Genomic DNA, 20,405 nt, shown 5'->3' on the forward strand with positions numbered 1-20,405 from the left:
CTCAGCCGATCTTCGTGTGGGAGGTGCTCCAGTCCCCTGATCATTCTCATGGCCCTCCTCTGGACTTGTTCCAACAGCTCCATGTCCTTTTTATGTTGAGGACACCAGAATTGTACACAGTACTCCAGGTGAGGTCTCATGAGAGCAAAGTAGAGGGGCGGGATCACCTCCTTTGACCTGCTGGTCACACTCCTTTTGATGCAGCCCAGGATGCAGTTGGCTATCTGGGCTGCAAGCGCACACTGCTGGCTGATGTTCATTTTCTCATTGACCAGCACCCCCAAGTTCTTCTCCGCAGGGCTGCTCTGAATTTCTTCTCCACCCAACACGTAGCTGTGCCTGCAATTGCTCAACCCAAGTGTAGGACCTTGCTCTTGTCATAGTTAAACTTCATGAGGTTGGCATCAGCCCACCTTACAAGCGTGTCAAGGTCCCTCTGGATGGCGTTCCTTCCCTCTAGTGTATGAACTGAACCACACAGCCTGGCGTCATTGGCAAACTCACTGAGGGCACACTCAATCCCACTGTCCGTGTCACTGACGAAGATGTTGAACAAAAATAAACTAATTTAAGTGGAGGTGCTGAAAACTTGACATTTTCAGTATACCTGTGGTCACACAGGAACAGAGAACTGGACAGTCAGTCATAAGTGAGAATCCAGGGAATCCCAAGATAAAATTCTTACTAGTGATCTAATTAAAAAATTGAAAGCAATTGGCTTTGTTTCAAACAGGGTGTAACGTCTGGCTTTGCTAAGTTTACACAGAGATGTTTTTCCCATTGCTCTTAACAATACTGTTTTTCTGTTATTAGTCTCTCCTTGCTGAAGCAACTACTCATCGTCAGGCTGTTGAAAAAATGGCTGAACAACAACAGAATAAGTATTTGGGACTTTATACCATTTTGCCTTCTGAACTCTCTCTTCATTTATCAGAAGTTGGGCTGGCCCTTGTAAATGTACAGGATCAGGTAAAACATAGTAGATAAATACATTACAGATCTGTAGCCCTTCTTCAGACTTTATAACTTAGTGAAATACAGGATCCAAGTATGGTTACACTACAACAACATAAAATGGTTTTATTACCTTCTTCCTTTAAATTAAAGTAAGTTAAATGACAGTTAACTTCCTTTTAGGAGGAGAGATTTCTGGTTACTGAATTTAAATCTTCTTTTTGACAGATTGAAGCCAAAGAAAGAGAAACTCAGCAGATCAAAACATTGAATCAAGAGTTTGGTCAGACAATTCAGGAGATAGCAAATGAACTAAATGCCATTCTTTCCAAACTGAAAAAGAAAACAAATGATATAGCACAAGCTAAAATCGAGCAAAAGGTAAGAACACTTCCCTTATTTGGTTGTACCATGAATTCTTCTGAACTGGGACACTTACTTCCCAGCACAGTTGTGTATGTGCAGAAATGCAGTTCAACAGAACAGTAGATAGAAATAAAGGTTGACTGATGAGATTTTTATTATTTTGGTTTTGGATTATATTCCTTGCAGATTAGCCTTTACAGGCACTTGAGTGAGTGAGAGAACTTGGAAGAAGTAGCTGAGAGTAAACATGAGTCAGATAGACAAATTTATGCTGTTCCCTCTGAATAATGAGTATTACTGAAATCTGGGAAAGTCTGTGAGGCTCCCAGACTGCTTGTTATTCCAGTCTGTACTGGAATTTCTCATATCATTTGACACAATGAGGTAAAGTATTAGTGGCACAGTTAAGCATAACAAAAGTACTCTTGGTTCTTTTTGTAGGTTTCAAATGAAAATGCAAGGTTTTTATCGTGCATTAATGAATAACTACATATTTCTGAGTTTGTAAGGGTATATTTTGAGACAGCAACAAAACTAAACTAAATCCCTTTCCAATAAAAAAAATCCTTGTCATGGCAATGTGTGCTACTCGTTTAAAAAAAAAAAAAAACCACAAAGAGATGGCTAAAAAGGGTTAATGCCGTTGTGAAGTGACTCAGCCTTTTGCTATGGTAGGGAAAATTATTATCCATTTCAGCCAGGAAGTCAAAGAAGTAAGATTAATGGCACACAATTAGGAGATGACCAGACATCCTGCTGTTCTGCCATCCTGCTTAGACAAGGATTGTTGGTTTCCAGCCAGAATAAAAATGGAACTGTGAAAACTTCGGACAGGGTCTGAAAGTTGCGAGTTTGACTAGAAATAATCAAGCTAGCACTTCCTAGATCAGTGATTTTCTTGTTTTCCTGTCTAGATCCTTGGTGAAGAGTTGGACAGCTGCAATATAAAGCTGTTGGAATTAGATGCATCAGTCCAGGACTTTGCAGAACAGAACACACCGCTGGCTAAGCAGCTGGCGAACAGGATAGCAAAACTCACGACATTGCACCAACAGACTATACGGCAGGCTGAATACAGAGCAGCCAAGCTCAGTCAGGTATGGTCTCAAATTGTTTCTTCTGTTTCTTTTCAGAACCAGAAGGGACATTCCTTGGTACATCTGACTATTGTTAGTCAGAGCTTGCATCACTCCTCAAAGAGAGGTACAGATGGGTCAGATCAGGAGGGTGGAATAATTTTGTTGTGATGTTTTAACATCCTCTGCTGATGAATCATCTGCTGGCTGGTTCCTCTGGTGCCCTGAAAAGTTTATAGTTCTCACAAAGATTAGTATGCCAGGAAATAAAATCTCATTGTACTTTTCAGGGCCTCTGTCTTATTGCTGTTACCTATATTTTCAGCATAAAAAAAAAAAAAAGGCAAACAAAAACAACAAACAAACAAAACAACCAAAAACCAAAACAACAAACAAGCCAAATCAAAACAAAACCAAAACTAAGAACTTCTGTTGATTTAGCCACAATCTGCAGAGGGTGGATATAATCTGTAGATTCAACAGATTCAATAGAAAAGCCTAGATACAATGGCCCTGATAATGCATTCCTAAAGATGCTTCCACTGCAGTTCAAAGTCCCTGATGGCTGGAAAAAGGGAAATATAACCCCCATTTTCAAGAAGGGGAAAATAGAAGATCCGGAAAAACTATAGTACAGTCAGCCTCACCTCTGTGCCTGGCAGGATCTTGGGGCAGATTCTCCTGGAAGGCATGCTAAGGCACGTGAAAAACAATGAAGTGGTTGGTGGCAGCCAAGATGGCTTCACTAAGGGCAAATCATGCCTGACCAACTTGGTGGCCTTCTATGGTGAGGCTACAGAACTGGTGGACAGGGGCAAAGCAGTTGACATCATCTACCTGGACTTGTGCAAAGCATTTGACATTGTCCCAGACAGCATCCTTGTCTCTAAACTGGAGAGTCATCAATTTGAAAGATGGACCACTCGACTGATAAAGAATTGGCTGGATGGCTGAACGTAGAGTTGTGGTCAATGGCTCAATGTCCAACTGGAGATGGGTAACAAATGGTGTCCCTCAGGGGTCAGTGTTGGGACCAGTCCTGTTCAGCATCTTTGTCAGTGACATGGACAGTGGGGTGGAGTGCACCCTCAGCAAGTTTGCCCATGATGCCAGGCTGTGTGGTTCAGTTCATACACTAGAGGGAAGGAATGCCATCCAGAGGGACCTTGACACACTTGTGAGGTGGGCTGATGCCAGCCTCATGAAGTTCAACCAAGCCAAATACAAGGTCCTACACCTGGATCAGGGCAATTGCAGGCACAGCTACAGGTTGGGTGGAGAAGAGATTCAGAGCTGCCTTCTGGAGAAGGACTGGGGAGTATTGGTCGATGAGAAACTTAACATGAGCCAACCGTATCCTGGGCTGCATCAAAAAGAGCATGACCAGCAGGTCGAAGGAGGTGATCCTGCCCCTCTACTTTGCTCTCGTGGGACCCCACTTGGAGTATTGTGTGCAGTTCTGGTGTCCTCAGCATAAGAAGGATGTTGGAACTAGATGATCTTAAAGTCCTTTCCAACCCAAACCATTCTGTGATTTTTATTTTTTTTTCGCTAGTCGTTGTTATCCCCAAAGAGTCCAGATAAAAGCTAAGAAATGCATTATCTATAGTTCTGCCATCAATACCCTAATAAATGAGTTCTCTTTTCTGCATGCATAAAGAGGCTTCTGTAAGGCTTGAAAACGAAAACTATTTGTTTTGTTTTGTTTGTGTTTTTTTTTTCAATTTCTTCTGAAAAATTGTTTTTAAAAAGAGATAGGAAATTATTATCAGAGTTCAGTCAAAAGGTACCTGGTGAATGGATTTAAGGATTTTTTTTTCAGCAGGAAGAAATCCACTTCCTGTCATACAAAATGATAAGTAAGGCAGTCATCTAGGATTTGACCCATGCTTCATGATGGAAAAATGCATGAAAATCAGTGACATTACTCCTTTTAAGTGAGAATTGACGCTTAAAAGTACTTTCCAAAACAGAAGCTTGATAATTGGAAAGTAGAGTTTTTTTCCTGTATTTTGAAAGTGCGAAACACAGGAAAAATTGCAACATTTCTCTCTTTAGAAATATGGCAGGCTAACTGGACAAAGCAGGTTTGGTTGTTTGGTTTGGTTTGGGTTGGGTTTTTTTTTGTTTGTTTTGTTTGGTTTGGTTTTTTCTTGTTTTGTTTTTTTTTTTAAAGGTGATTTGGGAAATGACATGGAAAGAGACAAAGAAAAATAAAGAATGACATAAAGGCTTGGAGTAAGCCCCAAACTTCAGGGCAAGAAAGTATTTTGGAATTTACATGCGAGGCTGAAATACGTGCAGGAAGTGTACCCCCTAGGGATATATTTGAGCATCAGTGCACTCTCCGAATGGGATCTACGTTCTTATAGTGCTCTTTTTTCCCTGAAATAGATACACGTTACTGGAAGCAGACCTATTCTAATTCCATAAATACAGAAGTAATTAAATTATATTCAGCAGTAAGGAAAAGATGTTAAAACAATCCTCAAGTTAAAAACAATAAATAAAATGAATTTTGTTATTCTCTGATAACTGTACAGAATTACATCTTAGCCTTATGTGGGTTTTTCTTTTATTATCCAGGCTGCTTCACACTTGGAAGAATACAATGAGATGCTGGAGTTCATCTTGAAATGGATTGAGAAAGCAAATATTCTAGTGCATGGTAGTATAACATGGAATTCTTCCTCTCAGCTTCGTGATCAGTTTAAAGCTTACCAGGTGATTATATGAGCTATGAAATCTAAAGAGCAGTGTGTAGAAGAAGTTAATTTCTAAGCATTGAGGGGGTTTTAGATGTTTTTTGCCTTCTTGAGCAAAAAAAGAAGTCTTTAAATGCTTGCTTTGACTGTTCCCCCACGTCTCAAAGATGATTTTTTTGGGCAATTGCTTTGATTACTGAAATTAAGCTATATTGTTGAGTAAAACTACACAATTCAAAATCTCCATATTTGCTCAAGTACGTTGGATTCATAGTAGCTTTTCATTGGGTAATGTGTCTATATATCATGATTCTGTCACATTAAGTACCTCGTTGCAGTTGATATTGCTCTAAAATTTTAGTTATCCAAACAAAATTTCGAGTTTACGTTTGGCTTTATTTATTTTTTTTCTTCTTTTTTTCTTCTTTGCACTGAATCAGGATACCCTTTGTTCTCACCTGATGAGTTTCACACCAAATGTTCTTAAACTGGTACCCAGTGGATCAGTTTCTTCCAGTTGCTTCCTGGACATCCCATACCAGAGTCTTTTACTGTCCCTGTGACAGTGTGTGGAATGTGCAAGTGTGGTATCAGTAAAGCAGTTTTAAGGTTGAAGCTTGCCCACTATCACATGACCACATGGAACAAATCAAAGCACTATAAGATTACCATGTCTCATTAATGACAAAATAAGATCATTAATTATGGGGTTCATACGTACATTAGTTAATTGTCAACTGTCTTCAGTTACACTGGGGCAAAGTAGAATGTCACATTTTCTTATTCTGAATAGGAACCTCTATGCGATTTATGCTGAGGATAGCTGGGAGCTGACTTGTTTTTCTATGGCTTTTTCCCTACTTCAGAATTGATGGAGATACAGGCTTAAACTATGTCATGCCACAGAACACTTCAGTAGCCGTCTTTTAGGCAGTGTTAATGACTACTGCCCTGCTATAAAGTTGCACCCAAGTGCATTCTGCTGCTTCCTGTTAGGTATATCAGTCTTCCAGAACAAATTCTATCCACAGATTGTGTATGTCATATTTTTACAGGCTAGGGTATATACTGAAGTGTGAACACTAAAATGAAGGGTTTGGTAAGTACAGCTGCTGAAGCTTTATGACTTACTCTTTTGTTTCCTATTCTCCATAAGCTGAAGCAGTTCAGCATACACTCAGAATTAAGCATCTTGCCCAAGCCTTACAGGAAGTCAGTAGAACTTAATCATGTGCTTACTGAGGTGTACAAATTGAGGAGTTTGTAGAATGGGAACACAAAGATGCATTTAAGATCAACTTTGCCATTCATTTTGTTCATATTTGCATCTAGACCATGCTTGATGAGTCTGGAGAGATTCAGGGTGACCTTGAGGCCATGAGCGAGAGGATTGAGTATCTGGCAAGTGTATACTGTACTGAAGGCATGTCACAGCAAGTGCTGGAACTGGGACGGCGGACAGAGGAATTGCAGCAGGTTATCAAAGTGCAACTACCAAATCTCCAAGATGCTGCCAAGGTAGATTAAAGCAGTTTTTCTAATGCTAGCTGACAGCTAGGGTGCTGTGTGCATCATGTTTCTGAGACTAATAGCAGTGCACATTATCTGTGGTCTATAAAGGGCATGATTGTGTTGTCTAAAGTTAGGTATCTTGTGTCATTTGAGATAATGCCTTCAGGTGCTGTTCCAGGTGGGGCAAGATTTCTGCAGGTCCTGTCTTATCTGTCTATTCGGGATGGGTGGGGATCATGGTGTCTCTCAAATGGCACTGAGCACCTATGTTTAGATACTTGAAAAGTGTCTGTGTTGCTACTTTAAACACTGTGCAATTTCCTTTATTCTCATGTTTAAAGATATCTAAATATACTAATTCAGATCAGTACTGGACCAGACCTGGGTTTCATAATGTATGACTTACCTCTACAGGGGAGTGCAATAAAGAGAATGAATGTGCTTTTTCATGTCACTGGCATTTTTGCTAAGCATTTCCATATGGATTAATATAAATGTGAATTATGTCTCTGAAGTGCCTGAGGGTGTGATAAACTGGTGCAAGACACAGGGAAAAGCACAGAAGTCTTTTGTGCTTTGCTTGCTCTTACGGTAAACCACAATATATGAGCAGAAGGCTTTTGTTATTTTTATTATTATTATTTTTTTTAGAACAAACTGAAGATGTGAACACAGGCAAGCATAGTAGAAGTGAAATGTACTAGCTTCATTTCTAGAAGAAATATTGGAGCAATTGAATAAACTATTTATTTCATAAGAAAACATGGACATGAATAGAAGCCAACATAGATTTATGACAAAATAAAACCATATAAATTGCCTAATTTAATGTGAATGTAATAGATTTATATATAAATGTACAGTATGTCATATATCTTGACTTTAATAATATTTGATAGGAAGGACCAGGCATGTGTTCCAATGAATGAGGAACTAACTGGTTTGATGTACCTGGTTAAAAGGTCTTAAGTTTAATAAAGCAGATCATGGAAAAATGAGTGAACAATGTCACAACACTGTAAAACATCCAAACACCATTCAGAAAGTATAGAATTGTAAGGTTTGTGAATTAGTCCTTTTGTTCTACCTGTTGGTCACTAATGAGGTTTCAGCTGTATCCAGTTTTGCGCTTGAAGACAGACATGGACTAACTGGAGAAAGAACGGGGTAGTGATGATTACGATATGTGTATAAATTTATAGAAAAGTTGCCTAAAAAATTATCCTAACATATGATGTATTCAGAGTAAAAATTATTTGTTCTTCATGTTAATGGGGTTATAAGCAGAAGATTGAAATGACAACAAAAGGTAACTTAATTTCACACCATCAGAAAAATATAAATGCAAAAGGAGAATACTGAAACAGTTGAGTATGTTGTCTGTAGAGATAAGTGGGCCTCTGCTGCTAGAAGTCTTTAAGAACAGTCTGTAAAGATAAGACAGCTACGTCCTGTCTTGTTACAGGACAATGACTAGAGGACATCTTGAATTCCTTTGTAGGCCTTGAACTTCATGAAATTAGCTTTGTAAAATACATACTGTATTTGAGATTGAGTAAGTAACATAAAATAATAGCTCTGACTTTGAGAACTCTTTTTCTAGACTATCGTGTGACTGGTATTTTATACAATATTTTAAAATGAATTTTTAAAAATATGAATTAGTTTTGGTGCTGTATATAAGGGACATAGCTACAAAATCCAGACAGAAATGTTTATAGTGTTGTGGGTTTTTTTCCCCTGTTCTTAGGCTGGTTTGTTGTTGGGGTTTTTTTTTTTGGGGGGGAGGGGGGGGGTTTGGGAGGGGTCAGGTGTTTTTGTTTGTTTAGTTTATTGTTTGGGGTTTTTTGTTTGATTGTTTGTTTTTGTTGTATTTTTTTTTTGTTGTTTTGTTGTTTGGTTTTGTTTGGTTGGTTTGTTTTCCTTCTCCTTATTTGTCCCCAAATCAAATGCGTTCTTTTACAGGACATGAAGAAATTTGAAGTTGAGCTGAGAGCCCTGCAGGTTGCTCTGGAGCAAGCCCAGGCCACACTGACCTCTCCAGAACTTGGACTTCTGAGCTTAAAAGAACAGCTCTCTCACAGACAGGTAAAAGGCTAGGACCTCAAAGTTAGCACTTGAATAGTGCGAGTTAACACAAAGGATAATGAATGCTGGTGGGAGTGATTGTAGTGTTTCTTCAGAGAGTGATAGTTTTGGACTAGAACTGCCAAAGGAACAGGAAAAATCGTTCCCTGAAAGGGAATGGTTGAAGTATAGTCCTTCCTGAGTCTGTACGTAGCTTGATGTGATTCTAAGAAATGTACATCCAATCCAAGTTTAATCCATATTATTAATAATAATAATAATAATGGTCAGTTCATCCAGTGATGAATGAAGCTCAGTACATCTAGTGCTCTTATCAACAGGTTCTTAAAGTGCTTGAAAAGGAAGTCTAGATTGTTATTAACAGTTTACTGGTAGAGGTGCAATGAGATTGATGGCTTGGCTTCATGAGCGAAGATTTGGGAAGGGCTTTAACCACGCTTACTACAGGCACGATGACCAAGGGCATATGGGATATGAAAATCTGGGAAAAAGGGTGCTGAGGCAATCAGGAAGTGTCCGACCACAACTATCAACTCCTGGGCTAACTCGAGCTACCCATGCGCTGGTCCGCCCATGTGCAACGTTGGATCTGCAGCTTCCCATGCACTTTGTCACCTACCGTTTTGACCCTCGCCTGTCCATACAAACAAGTGAGAGTGAGCCCTTCCAGCCACCACAGTGGATTTTTTAGGTGAAGCGCAGCTTGCGCAGAACTGGCCCCACCCTTTAAACCTGTGGTTTAACTGGCACGGCCTAGTTAGCTAGGATGGTGACAGCAAAGTCCAGAGGTTGTAGGTTTTGTAAGAGTGTCCTTCTCTTTGATGGAAGACCATACAAGGCTAGACGAGCTCCATCTGCCCGCGTTTGAAGTTGGGAGTTTGCCTTCTCCTATGAGCAAGTCCTGACTTCGCTAACGAGATTCAGGAAGACCTTTAGCCATGCATTCTGAACAAGACTGTCATCTCCTGGGTCAATCAGAAGTGACCGATGACGCAATAGAACAAGCGTCTAGGCGGGTTCTTAGGGGCGTTCAGTCATAAGCCCGCTATGTCCCCCAGTAGTCAATTGGAAAGCTAAGAGAAAATTCAGTTTTCCTAAAATTCAGTTACCCTTTCTTGTATGTTACCTTCAGTTACCTTTCTTGTATGCTTAGTTGAATTACCACCATATTGCTGCTTTCTGTGTAGCACTTGGACTGCTATAGAGATGACACTTTGTTATTTTTGGTCTCAGTCTCATGACAAAAAAACCCCGACCCATTTTATAGCTTTCTGAGTTGCTTAAGGAATGTTTTTTGCTGCAGGCTAATATAGAGATACAGCTGTCTTAGTCTCATATTAAAATTAAATGTCAACAGATCCATTTTAAGGCTAAAATCTCCAGGAAAAACATTCGGATGGAAGGTGAATTTGCAGAGCTTTCCCTTTTGATTAAAATATGCAGTCTTTATTTAGGGACTTGCATTCAAATTTTGCAATGTGTTGTTGAAGAGTGTAAGTGAAACACATCACCCACTGTAAGAGTAAAGGAATGTGGAGTTTACATTGTTTTTTATGTGTATTCTTTGTTCTGGCTCTAGCAGGTCTCACAGTACAGTTTTGTTTTGTACAGAAAGAGGCTGTAGCCACTGCCAACCTGTTTTACCAGATCAGAGAGTGGGTATTGGAAAGTGCCTGGCTGGCATGCAGCCCCCAGGGTACTTCTGGGTGCTGGCTGCGCATTAAAGGCACCTTTGCCAGCATATAGGGTGTGCCAGAGAAGAGGCCTCACCTGTGATGGCTGAAGAATAGACCTTTATACCAAATCTCTGTTTAGATTATCCACCATATGTCATGAAGACACAGAAATAAAGAGTAAACCACAATCGTCTCATCAGCATGCACTTTAGACCCACTTAGCTGTCTTAATGCATAAAGTATAAGGGAAGGGAGATGACCAGTCTTTTTCTCCCTGTTTGCCACATACATTGTCTAGCTGAAATTCTTTCCTCATGTGCTAAGGCCTCTTTCAACAACTTTGCCTTTATTTTTTTTTTATTTTCTTTAATAATTTTTCTTTTTTTACCTGTAAATACATTAACACCCCCTAGTGAAGATAAAAAGAATGTTGGTCAAATCTGTGCACTAGTCATTACACTTAGACCCTTATCATGCATATGAACAGACAGCTTGAGTGGACATGAACAGAATAGAGACTGTATTAACAAAGGCACCCAGCCAGTCGTTATTCAAAGAACAAGATTTCTGTGTAGCTGTGTTTCTTTCTGTTCATTGTCTTTTGCATTTTAAATAATATTTTCAGCCATGGCTTTTCTTTTCAAAAGAAGGCTGTGAACACAACAGGATTCATTTACTGGTTTGAAAGTGTACTTCTATCTTAGCAGGGAGTTGGATTTTAACATTAAAATATGTGCATATATAAATGATTCCTATGCTGCTTTGATTCGTGGATTTTGTAAAGATTTTTTTTTAATATGTTAACAGAAATATTTTGTAGTTACTTAGAAAGTAGTTATTACTATGCTTTTTAATGAATATTTTTATTTCTATTACACAGGCTTTTTGCTTAACTAATATTTAGAAGAATGCTCATTTCAGAGTGAATAATTCCAGACAAAGTGTGTTCTGATTATATTCAATTTAGAAAATACATAATTAAATTTGTTTGCTTTAGTCCTTGAACTCATCATTATTTTTTCTTTGCTGCATTAAATGCTCTGGAAGATCTGCAGTACTGGCTTATTGTGGCACTGACTTTGTTTCTAGCATCTGTTGTCTGAAATGGAGTCACTGAAGCCAAAAGTTCATGCAGTACAAGTCTGTCAGAGTGCCCTGAGGATTCCTGAAGAGGTGGTCACTGGCCTGCCAATATGCCACAGTGCCCTCAGGCTCCAAGAGGAGGCCAGCCGCCTGCAGCACACTGCCATTCAGCAATGCAACATCATGCAGGTAAGTGGCACTCCATCCCTGAAATTACTCTGGATAACTTGAACAGTGCCATACAAACTGTGGTGCAGAGAATTTCATATCTCTGTGCATTCTTCTTTTTCATGTAGGTGCCATTAAGAAGTTCCCCAATAAGTTTTCATTTCTTTATGTTTTTTGGGGTTCTAATAGTGATGATCATGTTAATTGTTGATTAGACTTTCATCAGACGTTCATCTCGGTTCTGTCCTTGATCTTGTGCTTTTTGTAATACTGTTAGGTTTAACTAGACAAATAGCTAATATAAATTGTATGCAGGTTAATTTTATAATATAGATAATTAGTTTATGAAATTAATACATCATTATAACATCAACCTCTTGGGATTGCGTAAAAACTGTTGAGTTACTTAAATAGCTTTCTAGGATATTTTTTTCATTATTACTGAAAATGTATATATTTTTTCTTTCTGACTTTGGAGTCATTCAGCATCTATTATATTTGCATTTTCAAGTTTAGTTAAATACAAGAAAACTAGGTTTTGTTTGATTGTTTAAATTCATAATTGAACATGTAAAAGGTATTTCCAAAGAGAAGAATAAGGTTTTAATAGCAAGAGATTTTCAGTGATTAAGAATACTTGATACTACTTAAGTGTAATATTTCTGAATGGACTTTTCCCTGACTATATTCCTGCTTTGCATATTCAGATACAAGTACCAGATAGATTAAGTTTGCTGCACTTCAGAAGGGAAATCAGACATGCTTGGACTAAATAAATATTTATATTCATGTAGACACTCAATGTTCTTTTCCCCCTCTCTAGGAAGCAGTGGTTCAGTATGAGCAATATGAGCAAGAAATGAAACATTTACAGCAAATGATAGAGAGTGCCCATCATGAGATCCAAGACAAACCAATAGCAACTGGCAACATCCAGGAGCTTCAGGTCCAGATTTCACGTCATGAGGTAGGGGAGCAAAATGCAACAGCATGGGGTCAAAGGCAGCTCCAGGACCCAAAAAAACTTTTCATAAGCAATGGTCGTAAATTATGTGAGTAGCTTCTCAGGCTTACTTAAGGCTAGTTGGACAGATAGATGTAATACCAGACAGGAAACTTATGCTACTGGTACAAGTGTGGAGCATTCATTTGCTTGTTCAGTTAGATATGTCTGAATCTCCAGGCAAAATTGTGACAAACTAAATCATTGCATGACTCAGGGACAGTTAGCATAGGTGCTTAACTAAGGAGTGTCCCAGAAGTTAATGTTGAGCAGTTAATCAAGTGAGCACTGCTAGTTCAGTCATTCTCATATACATATCTATATATGTGTATGTCCTGAAGTAATTACTCATTTCCATGCCAGTAACATCCTGTAAAAAAACATCAGGGGACATGAATCACAGGAAAAATACAGTTGATTTGGAGGGAAACTCTGCAATGTTGACTCCAAAGGCTTCTTTTCAAGTTGTTGGGAAGAGTTTTGTCCATGGACTTACAGGTCCTGTCCTCAAACCCATTGATTGGCAGCCCTTGAATGAGTCAGGATAGTCTCTGTGCAGCCTTCTTGCTGTGCTGGCATTGGAGCTCCTGAGCTCCTTTTTCCCTTCCCCTGTCGGCTATTTCCTGGGATAAAAGATGTACCATTATCTATATGTGTTATTTTTGGCACTAGATGGCACCATTTCTTTACATGAGAATTAAAGCTGTCTGTGCTATAGTGTAATATAACCTACTGTTAAATGTGTTGCTCATTTACCATCCAGTTGTTACAGAAGTTACTTGGTATATAAATTGTTTAAACAAACACTTAATGGGGTTTTAGTACTGAATTAATAATGCTACTATTCTCTAGTCAAATGTTCTGGAATGGGAAACACAGGAAAGTGACTTCAGTGGTACAGGGTAATATTCCTAGAGGAAGGAATGATGCTGCAGAAAGAAGGAATTAAAAATGGGGCAGCTTGAAATTTCATCTGCATTTGAACAAGTTCAGTGCTATGAGTCTTTCTAAATGTCTGCGGGAAAACAGCAGCTTTAGTCTATTGCACATGTGGAGATCAGCCAGAGCGGACAGGTTTACATACTTGCAAGCTTTCCACATTGAGGGGTAAGGAGTTTTGAAAGATTGAGATGCATGGTTCTGGCTCATATTTTGTCTGACAAAAACCTGTGGAAATGCATAGCATAAAGTGTATATTTCATACCCTGTATTATTTCAAAAACTACTTTGAAAGGGAAATTCATCAAGATGCTTATTACAGGTGTTTTTAGTTTAAGAAGACTTCAGCTGAAGATTCCCTGTTGTAGCCTGCATGGACAAGAACTGAAAGGGATGTTTGTAGTAGTTATATTTAAACTAAGAGGAAGATAGTAGAAGCAAAATACAATGTGGTTTATAGGAATCTTGTATTGCTATGCATGTAACACTCTGTTTATTGACCTGTGCTTATTTAGACTTTCGTATAAAAAGTGGGCAAGTACCTCCATACTTGTGAATTATTTTAATGGATAATACAGTATTTCATAAGGCATTACTTTTATAAGTCACTTCAGGGATTTTTTACAATCACATTTTTCTCTCCTTTTCCCTGTTTTCAATATGTTAGATACTCAGTTCATTGGAAATTAATGCCACAAATGTTATTGCATCTCAGTAATAATGATGGAATTAAGTGAGTACACTGAATGATGATAATTTCTTACTGAGTCCCAGAGATGTCATTCATTAAGCATTAGTGAATGACTGGTACCTGCCAAAGAGAGAACTATTCCAGCTGCTAGACATTAAAATTATAGCTTAATTTAATTGCAGTTGGGTTTTTGATTTATGTAGTTGATGTTTTATACTCAAGACTTTGCTTAATCTCCGAGGTAAGTCTTGGAGCTTCAAGAGAGCTCCTTTTGTTATTTACATGGCAGGTACTGACCAGGTGCCATTGTAACCCAGGCAGTCAAGTGTCATCCTCAGTTCTTGTGCTGCTTCCATTTCGATCTCTCTATTCCTCACTATGACTGTTCTGCAGTGTGATTTTGAGAAAATAATTTCCAGAAAATGTTATACAGCCCCCCTCCCCAGATTTCATTTTACCAGCCTGAAGCATTAATTTACTTTTAAAAAGATATTTTAATTATTTTTTATTATACCTACTAGATCTTGCAACTTCTGTTCCTATTTTTCTTTGAAAACTTGTGTTTGTTAAAGAAATAAAAGCAGATAAAAAAATAAAGGAGTATATTTGAATGAATAATCACTGGCTAAGTAGGCAAGCTTATACAAATGTCCTTTTCATTTTATAGATCAAAATTCATATTATTGAATCTCTATGGAAACAGGAGCAATAGCTTTGGCAGAAATGTAAAATCTCCCAGCATTGCTTTGTTGTTTATTTACTTAAGTATGTTAGTTGAAAGCTTTGAGGCTGGACAGCCACCTGGGTAGCAGTACAGGGCAGGAGAGAAGACAAGTCAGTTTCTAAGGTTGTTCATTGTTCATTTCCATCTTTCTTCTCCAACTAAACTTAAATATATGATGGTGTTTGGCCATACAGATAAACCCCCTTTTAGCCATAACAGGATTAAACCCCAGCTTATCCAAACAGTGACAAAAAGTGATCCAGTCTGCATTTAATCTTATTACATGACTGATTGTGCCTATCACATTTGATGTTGCTAGACCCTGTGAGTTATTGTTTGAACAATTAATTCGTTCTGTCAAGAGCTGAATGGGGCATTTTTTACAGTGGTTACCACATAGCCTCATTTCCGTGGCAGGCACTGTGTGGAGAAGCTTCATCTTCCTCAGATATATGGAAATAGAACAGGGGAAAAAATAGAACAGGAAGAGGGAGACACATTTCCCTTTTCTGCAGTCTGAAGCTGATAAACTTCATGTCAGGCTCAGGCTGGATGCGAGCGTGAGGCATCCCTCCCTTCCCTCTGTGATTATCATGCACACAGAGCCTTTGCAGCATTTTTCCGGTTTTGCCTCAAAGCTCTCTGTTCTGCGGTTTAGCTCTGCAGCCAGACGCAGCCTGACTTGTTCGCTCCACTACCAACATCCTGCTTGTCAGCTAGCGCGGCAGCTTATGCAGGGCTCCGGAGAGGCAGTGCTGTGATGTTATTGGCTGGGCTTGGAGGGGAGAGCTTGCATTTGCCAGGAAAGCTGAAATGCTGCGAGTCCTGTGGCCTTTATGGACAGCCTCTGCATAAGAGGAAAAAAAATGTTTCCTCAGGAGCTGGCTCAGAAGATCAAAGGATACCAGGAGCAAATTGCTTCTTTGAATTCAAAGTGCAAGATGCTGACAATGAAAGCAAAACATGCCACCATGCTGCTGACAGTGACAGAAGTGGAGGGGCTTTCAGAGGGAATGGAGGAGCTGGATTCAGACCTGCTCCCAGCACACTCTGCTCATCCCTCGGTGGTTATGGTAAGGAATGCTTTGGTATTGGTACTGTTTATCTCAGCTGCTTGCTTTTGCATCATTGCAATACTCCTGTGTAGCAAATTGCCACAGGTTACATATACATTTTGCTTTTGAAATGGCTGGAAGTGTGGCAAACCAAACAAGTTGCAGCTTCCCCTTCCTGTAGTTTGCTTTATGTGGGTTTTCAAGACTTCTTCATAAAGGGTGAAATTATTTAACAGACATATACCAGTGGAAGTTTTCTGTAAGAAGATGCAAATTCAGTGCTTTTTTGTAGCTGTAAGCATGTAAGAGCAAACACTGAAAAAGTACTGAATTGCAGGAATGAGATGAAATCAGATTAAATATTATTTCATAACGTTGCAGTGGATAGGTTTTGCACACTGTATTTTTAAAGCTCTTATCTTAAAATGTTGATTTGATAATTTACAATATGCTGCTATATTTTCAGGTGATAGTGTTGGAAATAAAAGCTGGCCAAGTACTGCCATAGGCCTCATGTTTAAATTACTCTGCTTTTGTTTGTTTCTAACTGGATCTCATTACAAATGTACTGCTGATGGTATTGAGATTTTTATCTGAGTGAAAATAGAGTGCTGATTTCAGGATTTTTCATTGTATAACAGCATTGGGGGAGCAAGAATAGTATGTTGCTACTGGACTGTGTGTATTTTATATTCCAAGTCTATTCCTTGTTCTAATCAGGCATGGATACTGTGGCCAATGCTACATTATTCTGTAGCTCTCCACAGTATTTCCATATGCAGCAGTGATTGTATTAGAAGACATACAGCCAAACCGTAATTTACTATTATTGAGTTGTTTGCTATACAATTTCTTTTAAATTCGTGAGGGTAGAGGAGAGCATATTTATACTGAAGTCTGACAAGTAAATGATACTGTTAATTCAACAAGATTTTTAAACTGGTAAATTAAGAGCATGAAGTATGACCAAATAATGACATGGTAATTCTGGCCATGTGTTGGGTTTTTTTTTGTTTGTTTTTTTTTGGGGGGGTTTATCTCAGTCTAAGTCAAACATAAGTTGAGGTAACTGATTTTCTTCCTGTGCTCTGGGGTTGCTTTTCCTGTGGCAGATGACTGCTGGTCGCTGTCACACGCTGCTCTCCCCTGTCACTGAGGAATCTGGGGAGGAGGGAACCAACAGTGAGATTTCTTCTCCACCTGCCTGTCGCTCTCCTTCACCTGTGGCTAATACAGATGCTTCTGTTAACCAGGTACCTCCCTCTTGGCATTCATTCAGCTTTAATCTCAGACATGCATGGTTCCATTCCACAGGTGGTTTATTTAATCTTCTGAAATAATATTTACCTACAGCTCCAAGGAGCTGAGGCTTAACCTCTAACCTAATTGAACCTTCAGGTTCTAATTCAAAATGGATGCATATACTGACTTCTGAGTTTAAAATGTGTAAACCTGGTGTTAAAGCTATTTGCTGTTTTTAAAAATATGTTTTAATTGACAAAGCTCTTGCATGTGACTACAGTTTTTTATTTATAACCTTACTTTTAATTTGTCAGTAGTACTTAATGGAATCTTGCATCCTGAGAAGAAATGCAATTTTGTACTCCACATAATAAAACATTGCATTATGTCCATATAGCTATCTTACTGTATCAGTGGCATTGTAACATTGAAGTCACACACTGATATCTTAATACCACTTAAAGTATTAACTTTCCTGGTTTGTTTCTTTTTTTTTTTATTCATGTATTGTTCATTCCTTGCTTTCTGTGACAGTCTATTTTAAGTGGCAGATCAGCAAAACCACTGAAGTTAAATCAAAACTGAGGGGCCTGGCATTTCTAATAAGCAATGAACCTAGCACATGGAGCATCATGCACATGAAAGCACATGAAAAATATTAAGCTTTAGAAGTTCAGAGATGAGCCTTAGGGGCAGTCACCACCTCTCTGAGTTAGTCACGTTGTGGGTTTTGTGGTTGTTTTTTTCAGTTGCGACTTCTTCCAAAACTGACCACTACAGACTTAAGGGGTAGAATGCATTGTGTTGCATGGCTGAGTAGAATTTGAAAGGTTTGAGCAAGATACCCACTGATTCCTTCCACTAATTTCAAAGATACTTATGTGCTACAGAAGTTGCTAAATATGAATAATTCATTTTTATGACAGACATAAGGAAGAATATTAAGGTAAAATAGTAAGACTGCTGACAAAATCTTCCAACAGAAAAATAAAAAAGATATTTAATTAATGAGAAGGATTTTTCTAGTGTTCTGTTATTTCATATAATCAGATAATTTCCAGTGAAGTTTACTTACAGTAAAAAGACAGTTGTATGTTTCAGCACAGAAATCTTAGACAGTGTTAATCAGTGAAATAATGAAAGAACCAAGAGCATCTTGCTTCCCAAGAAATGAAGCCAATGTCAGTTCCTCACATTTCTCTGAAAATGTAAAATCAGGCTAACAGCTCCAGTATCTCAAATAATAAGGAAAACCTAGCAAAGATGCTGTTGCACCATGAGGTGACATCAAAATGCAGATTTTAGAACCTATGATTTATTAGGGCAAAATTTAAGAAGAAGGTGATGTTTTTCATTTAGCAGAGTATTTTTGAAAGAGATAAAATTGATGGTGTTATAATCTAAAAAACGTACAGATTAAGGTTTGTTCAGTGTGGTTAGTGTTGAAATGATCTGAATATACTAAAAAATAAGTGGAAGAATGATCCAAAATGCGGTGGCTTACAAAATGCTTAGGTTCTCACTCACATGATGTTGAAACTAAAGAAGCTGTGAAAGTGCCAGTGCTGACCATGATGAATGCCCAGGGACACTTCAGGAAAGAAGATTGGTTAAAAAAAAAAAAAAAAGAAAAAAGAAAAAAACCACAAAAAAATAGAGATTAGTTAATTAGGGTCTTAAATGTAAGTTAAAAAATACCATGTATTCACTGAGACTTGGCAGAACTAATTTGAAAATCTTTTGTTATAAAAAGTAGCCAGCATTAACAGAAAAAAATTCTCACAGTAAGAGAAACTGCAGAGTACCAGAAAAAAACATGTGAACAGGAGCTCTAGAAAGTAAAGAATTACATTAATTTAGTCTCTGGAAAAAATTAAAAGATTTCATGAAGTAGGAGGTAAGGAGGAGAAGGTTGGATGTTAAGGCTATTTTTTAAATTCATGCCTATCTTTGTCCAGCCTTTCATCATGGTTTCCTAGTGTCTCTTAATGGTGAAGTGTGGTTATTCTGAATTCAGACACCTATGCACTGTCTTACATTACTAACAAGTAATGAAAATATAAAACAAATGCCAACTGTGTATTAGTGGAAATACTGGTTCTGTGTATTGAAATAGAGTAAAGCAAGACCATAAATACAAGAAAATGACAGATTTAGCCCTGTTAGCAGGTGCCCATGTTGTTAGTTTTCTACTGGAACTCCTCTAAGAACAATGGGGTGGGTGGGGAACAATAAAAATGTTAACTGTAAGAAGGCTGAGGAGTTTCATAGTATACACTTCAGCAACAGATAACAGTCCTTCAGTGCAGTTTATTTTGATGCATAGCAGAATCAGGCACTTCATCTGCTACAGTACTGAATGGGAAGCCTTTGGAGTTAAAACTTCTCACCTTTACCCAGAGGTATAGCTGATTAAGATTTGGCACATTTTTAAAAACTTTTTTTTCCAGATAGGCAATGCAGCACAATTGAATTGCAAAAGCTGAAGTGTCAGAAAGCCTTTGAAGCCACAGCTGATGCTGTGATTCAGGTCTTCAGGACCAGGTCACTATTAAATGTCTTTTCATCTCCTTGTACACAGTTATCATTCTTTCTCCTTCCCTTACAAAAACTCACCTAGAGTGCAACAGCCCTTGTTAAATATCCTTTGAAATCTAAACACACCCTTTTCTCCTACATCCTAACAACAAAGCCTGAGTACTGTTCTTTGGCTAATTTTCACAAAAGTGGGCATGATATGTTAGGGCCTTTTAGGGGCAACAAAATCTGTTACTTGTAGGAACATCTGGATTCACACTACCATTATCTGAAAGCTCTGCCAAAAAGAAGCTGTCATATATACTCCAGAAAGTAGTTGAAAAGATGGGGGAAGGGGTTGCTTTTCTTTCTCTATAAAAGCGAGCTTTTTATTCTGGAAACCATGATTAAGAAGTCTCAGAAGCCCAGTTTTTGTATTGGTCTTGAGAGAGGGCTAGCTAAGGGCTGGAAAGTAGCTGCTGATAAGGCAAAATGAGAAGTTGCCTGCACTGTTGCAATTTTTCACTGTGACATAGAAAGATCACTTGTGGTCAGAGTAAAAGATCCTCAAATTGCAGTAACGAGTGGTGTGCTAAGTTGTTACCT

General features: G+C 38.4%; 1 protein-coding gene across 15 annotated transcripts in view; it reads left to right on the forward strand.

The window, feature by feature from the left end:
• Positions 1 to 20,405, forward strand: part of SYNE1 (spectrin repeat containing nuclear envelope protein 1) — a 292,023-nt gene that overhangs the window by 175,305 nt on the left and 96,313 nt on the right. For 13 of the 15 annotated variants that reach the window (XM_061378642.1, XM_061378641.1, XM_061378650.1 and 10 more), the window contains 10 exons: positions 814 to 969; positions 1,183 to 1,335; positions 2,235 to 2,417; positions 4,983 to 5,120; positions 6,434 to 6,619; positions 8,579 to 8,701; positions 11,467 to 11,649; positions 12,452 to 12,595; positions 15,864 to 16,058; positions 17,153 to 17,293. In XM_061378642.1, the coding sequence (XP_061234626.1) occupies positions 814 to 969; positions 1,183 to 1,335; positions 2,235 to 2,417; positions 4,983 to 5,120; positions 6,434 to 6,619; positions 8,579 to 8,701; positions 11,467 to 11,649; positions 12,452 to 12,595; positions 15,864 to 16,058; positions 17,153 to 17,293 (1,602 nt within the window). The remainder of the gene's footprint in view (positions 1 to 813; positions 970 to 1,182; positions 1,336 to 2,234; positions 2,418 to 4,982; positions 5,121 to 6,433; positions 6,620 to 8,578; positions 8,702 to 11,466; positions 11,650 to 12,451; positions 12,596 to 15,863; positions 16,059 to 17,152; positions 17,294 to 20,405) is intronic. The other 2 variants (XM_061378646.1, XM_061378649.1) reach the window with 1 other exon arrangement.

This window comes from Neopsephotus bourkii, unplaced genomic scaffold (assembly GCF_033783945.1).
Source record: "Neopsephotus bourkii isolate Nb327-2 ecotype Australia unplaced genomic scaffold, CSIRO-AGI_Nbou_v1 NB_1767, whole genome shotgun sequence".
NCBI classification, from domain to species: domain Eukaryota; kingdom Metazoa; phylum Chordata; class Aves; order Psittaciformes; family Psittacidae; genus Neopsephotus; species Neopsephotus bourkii.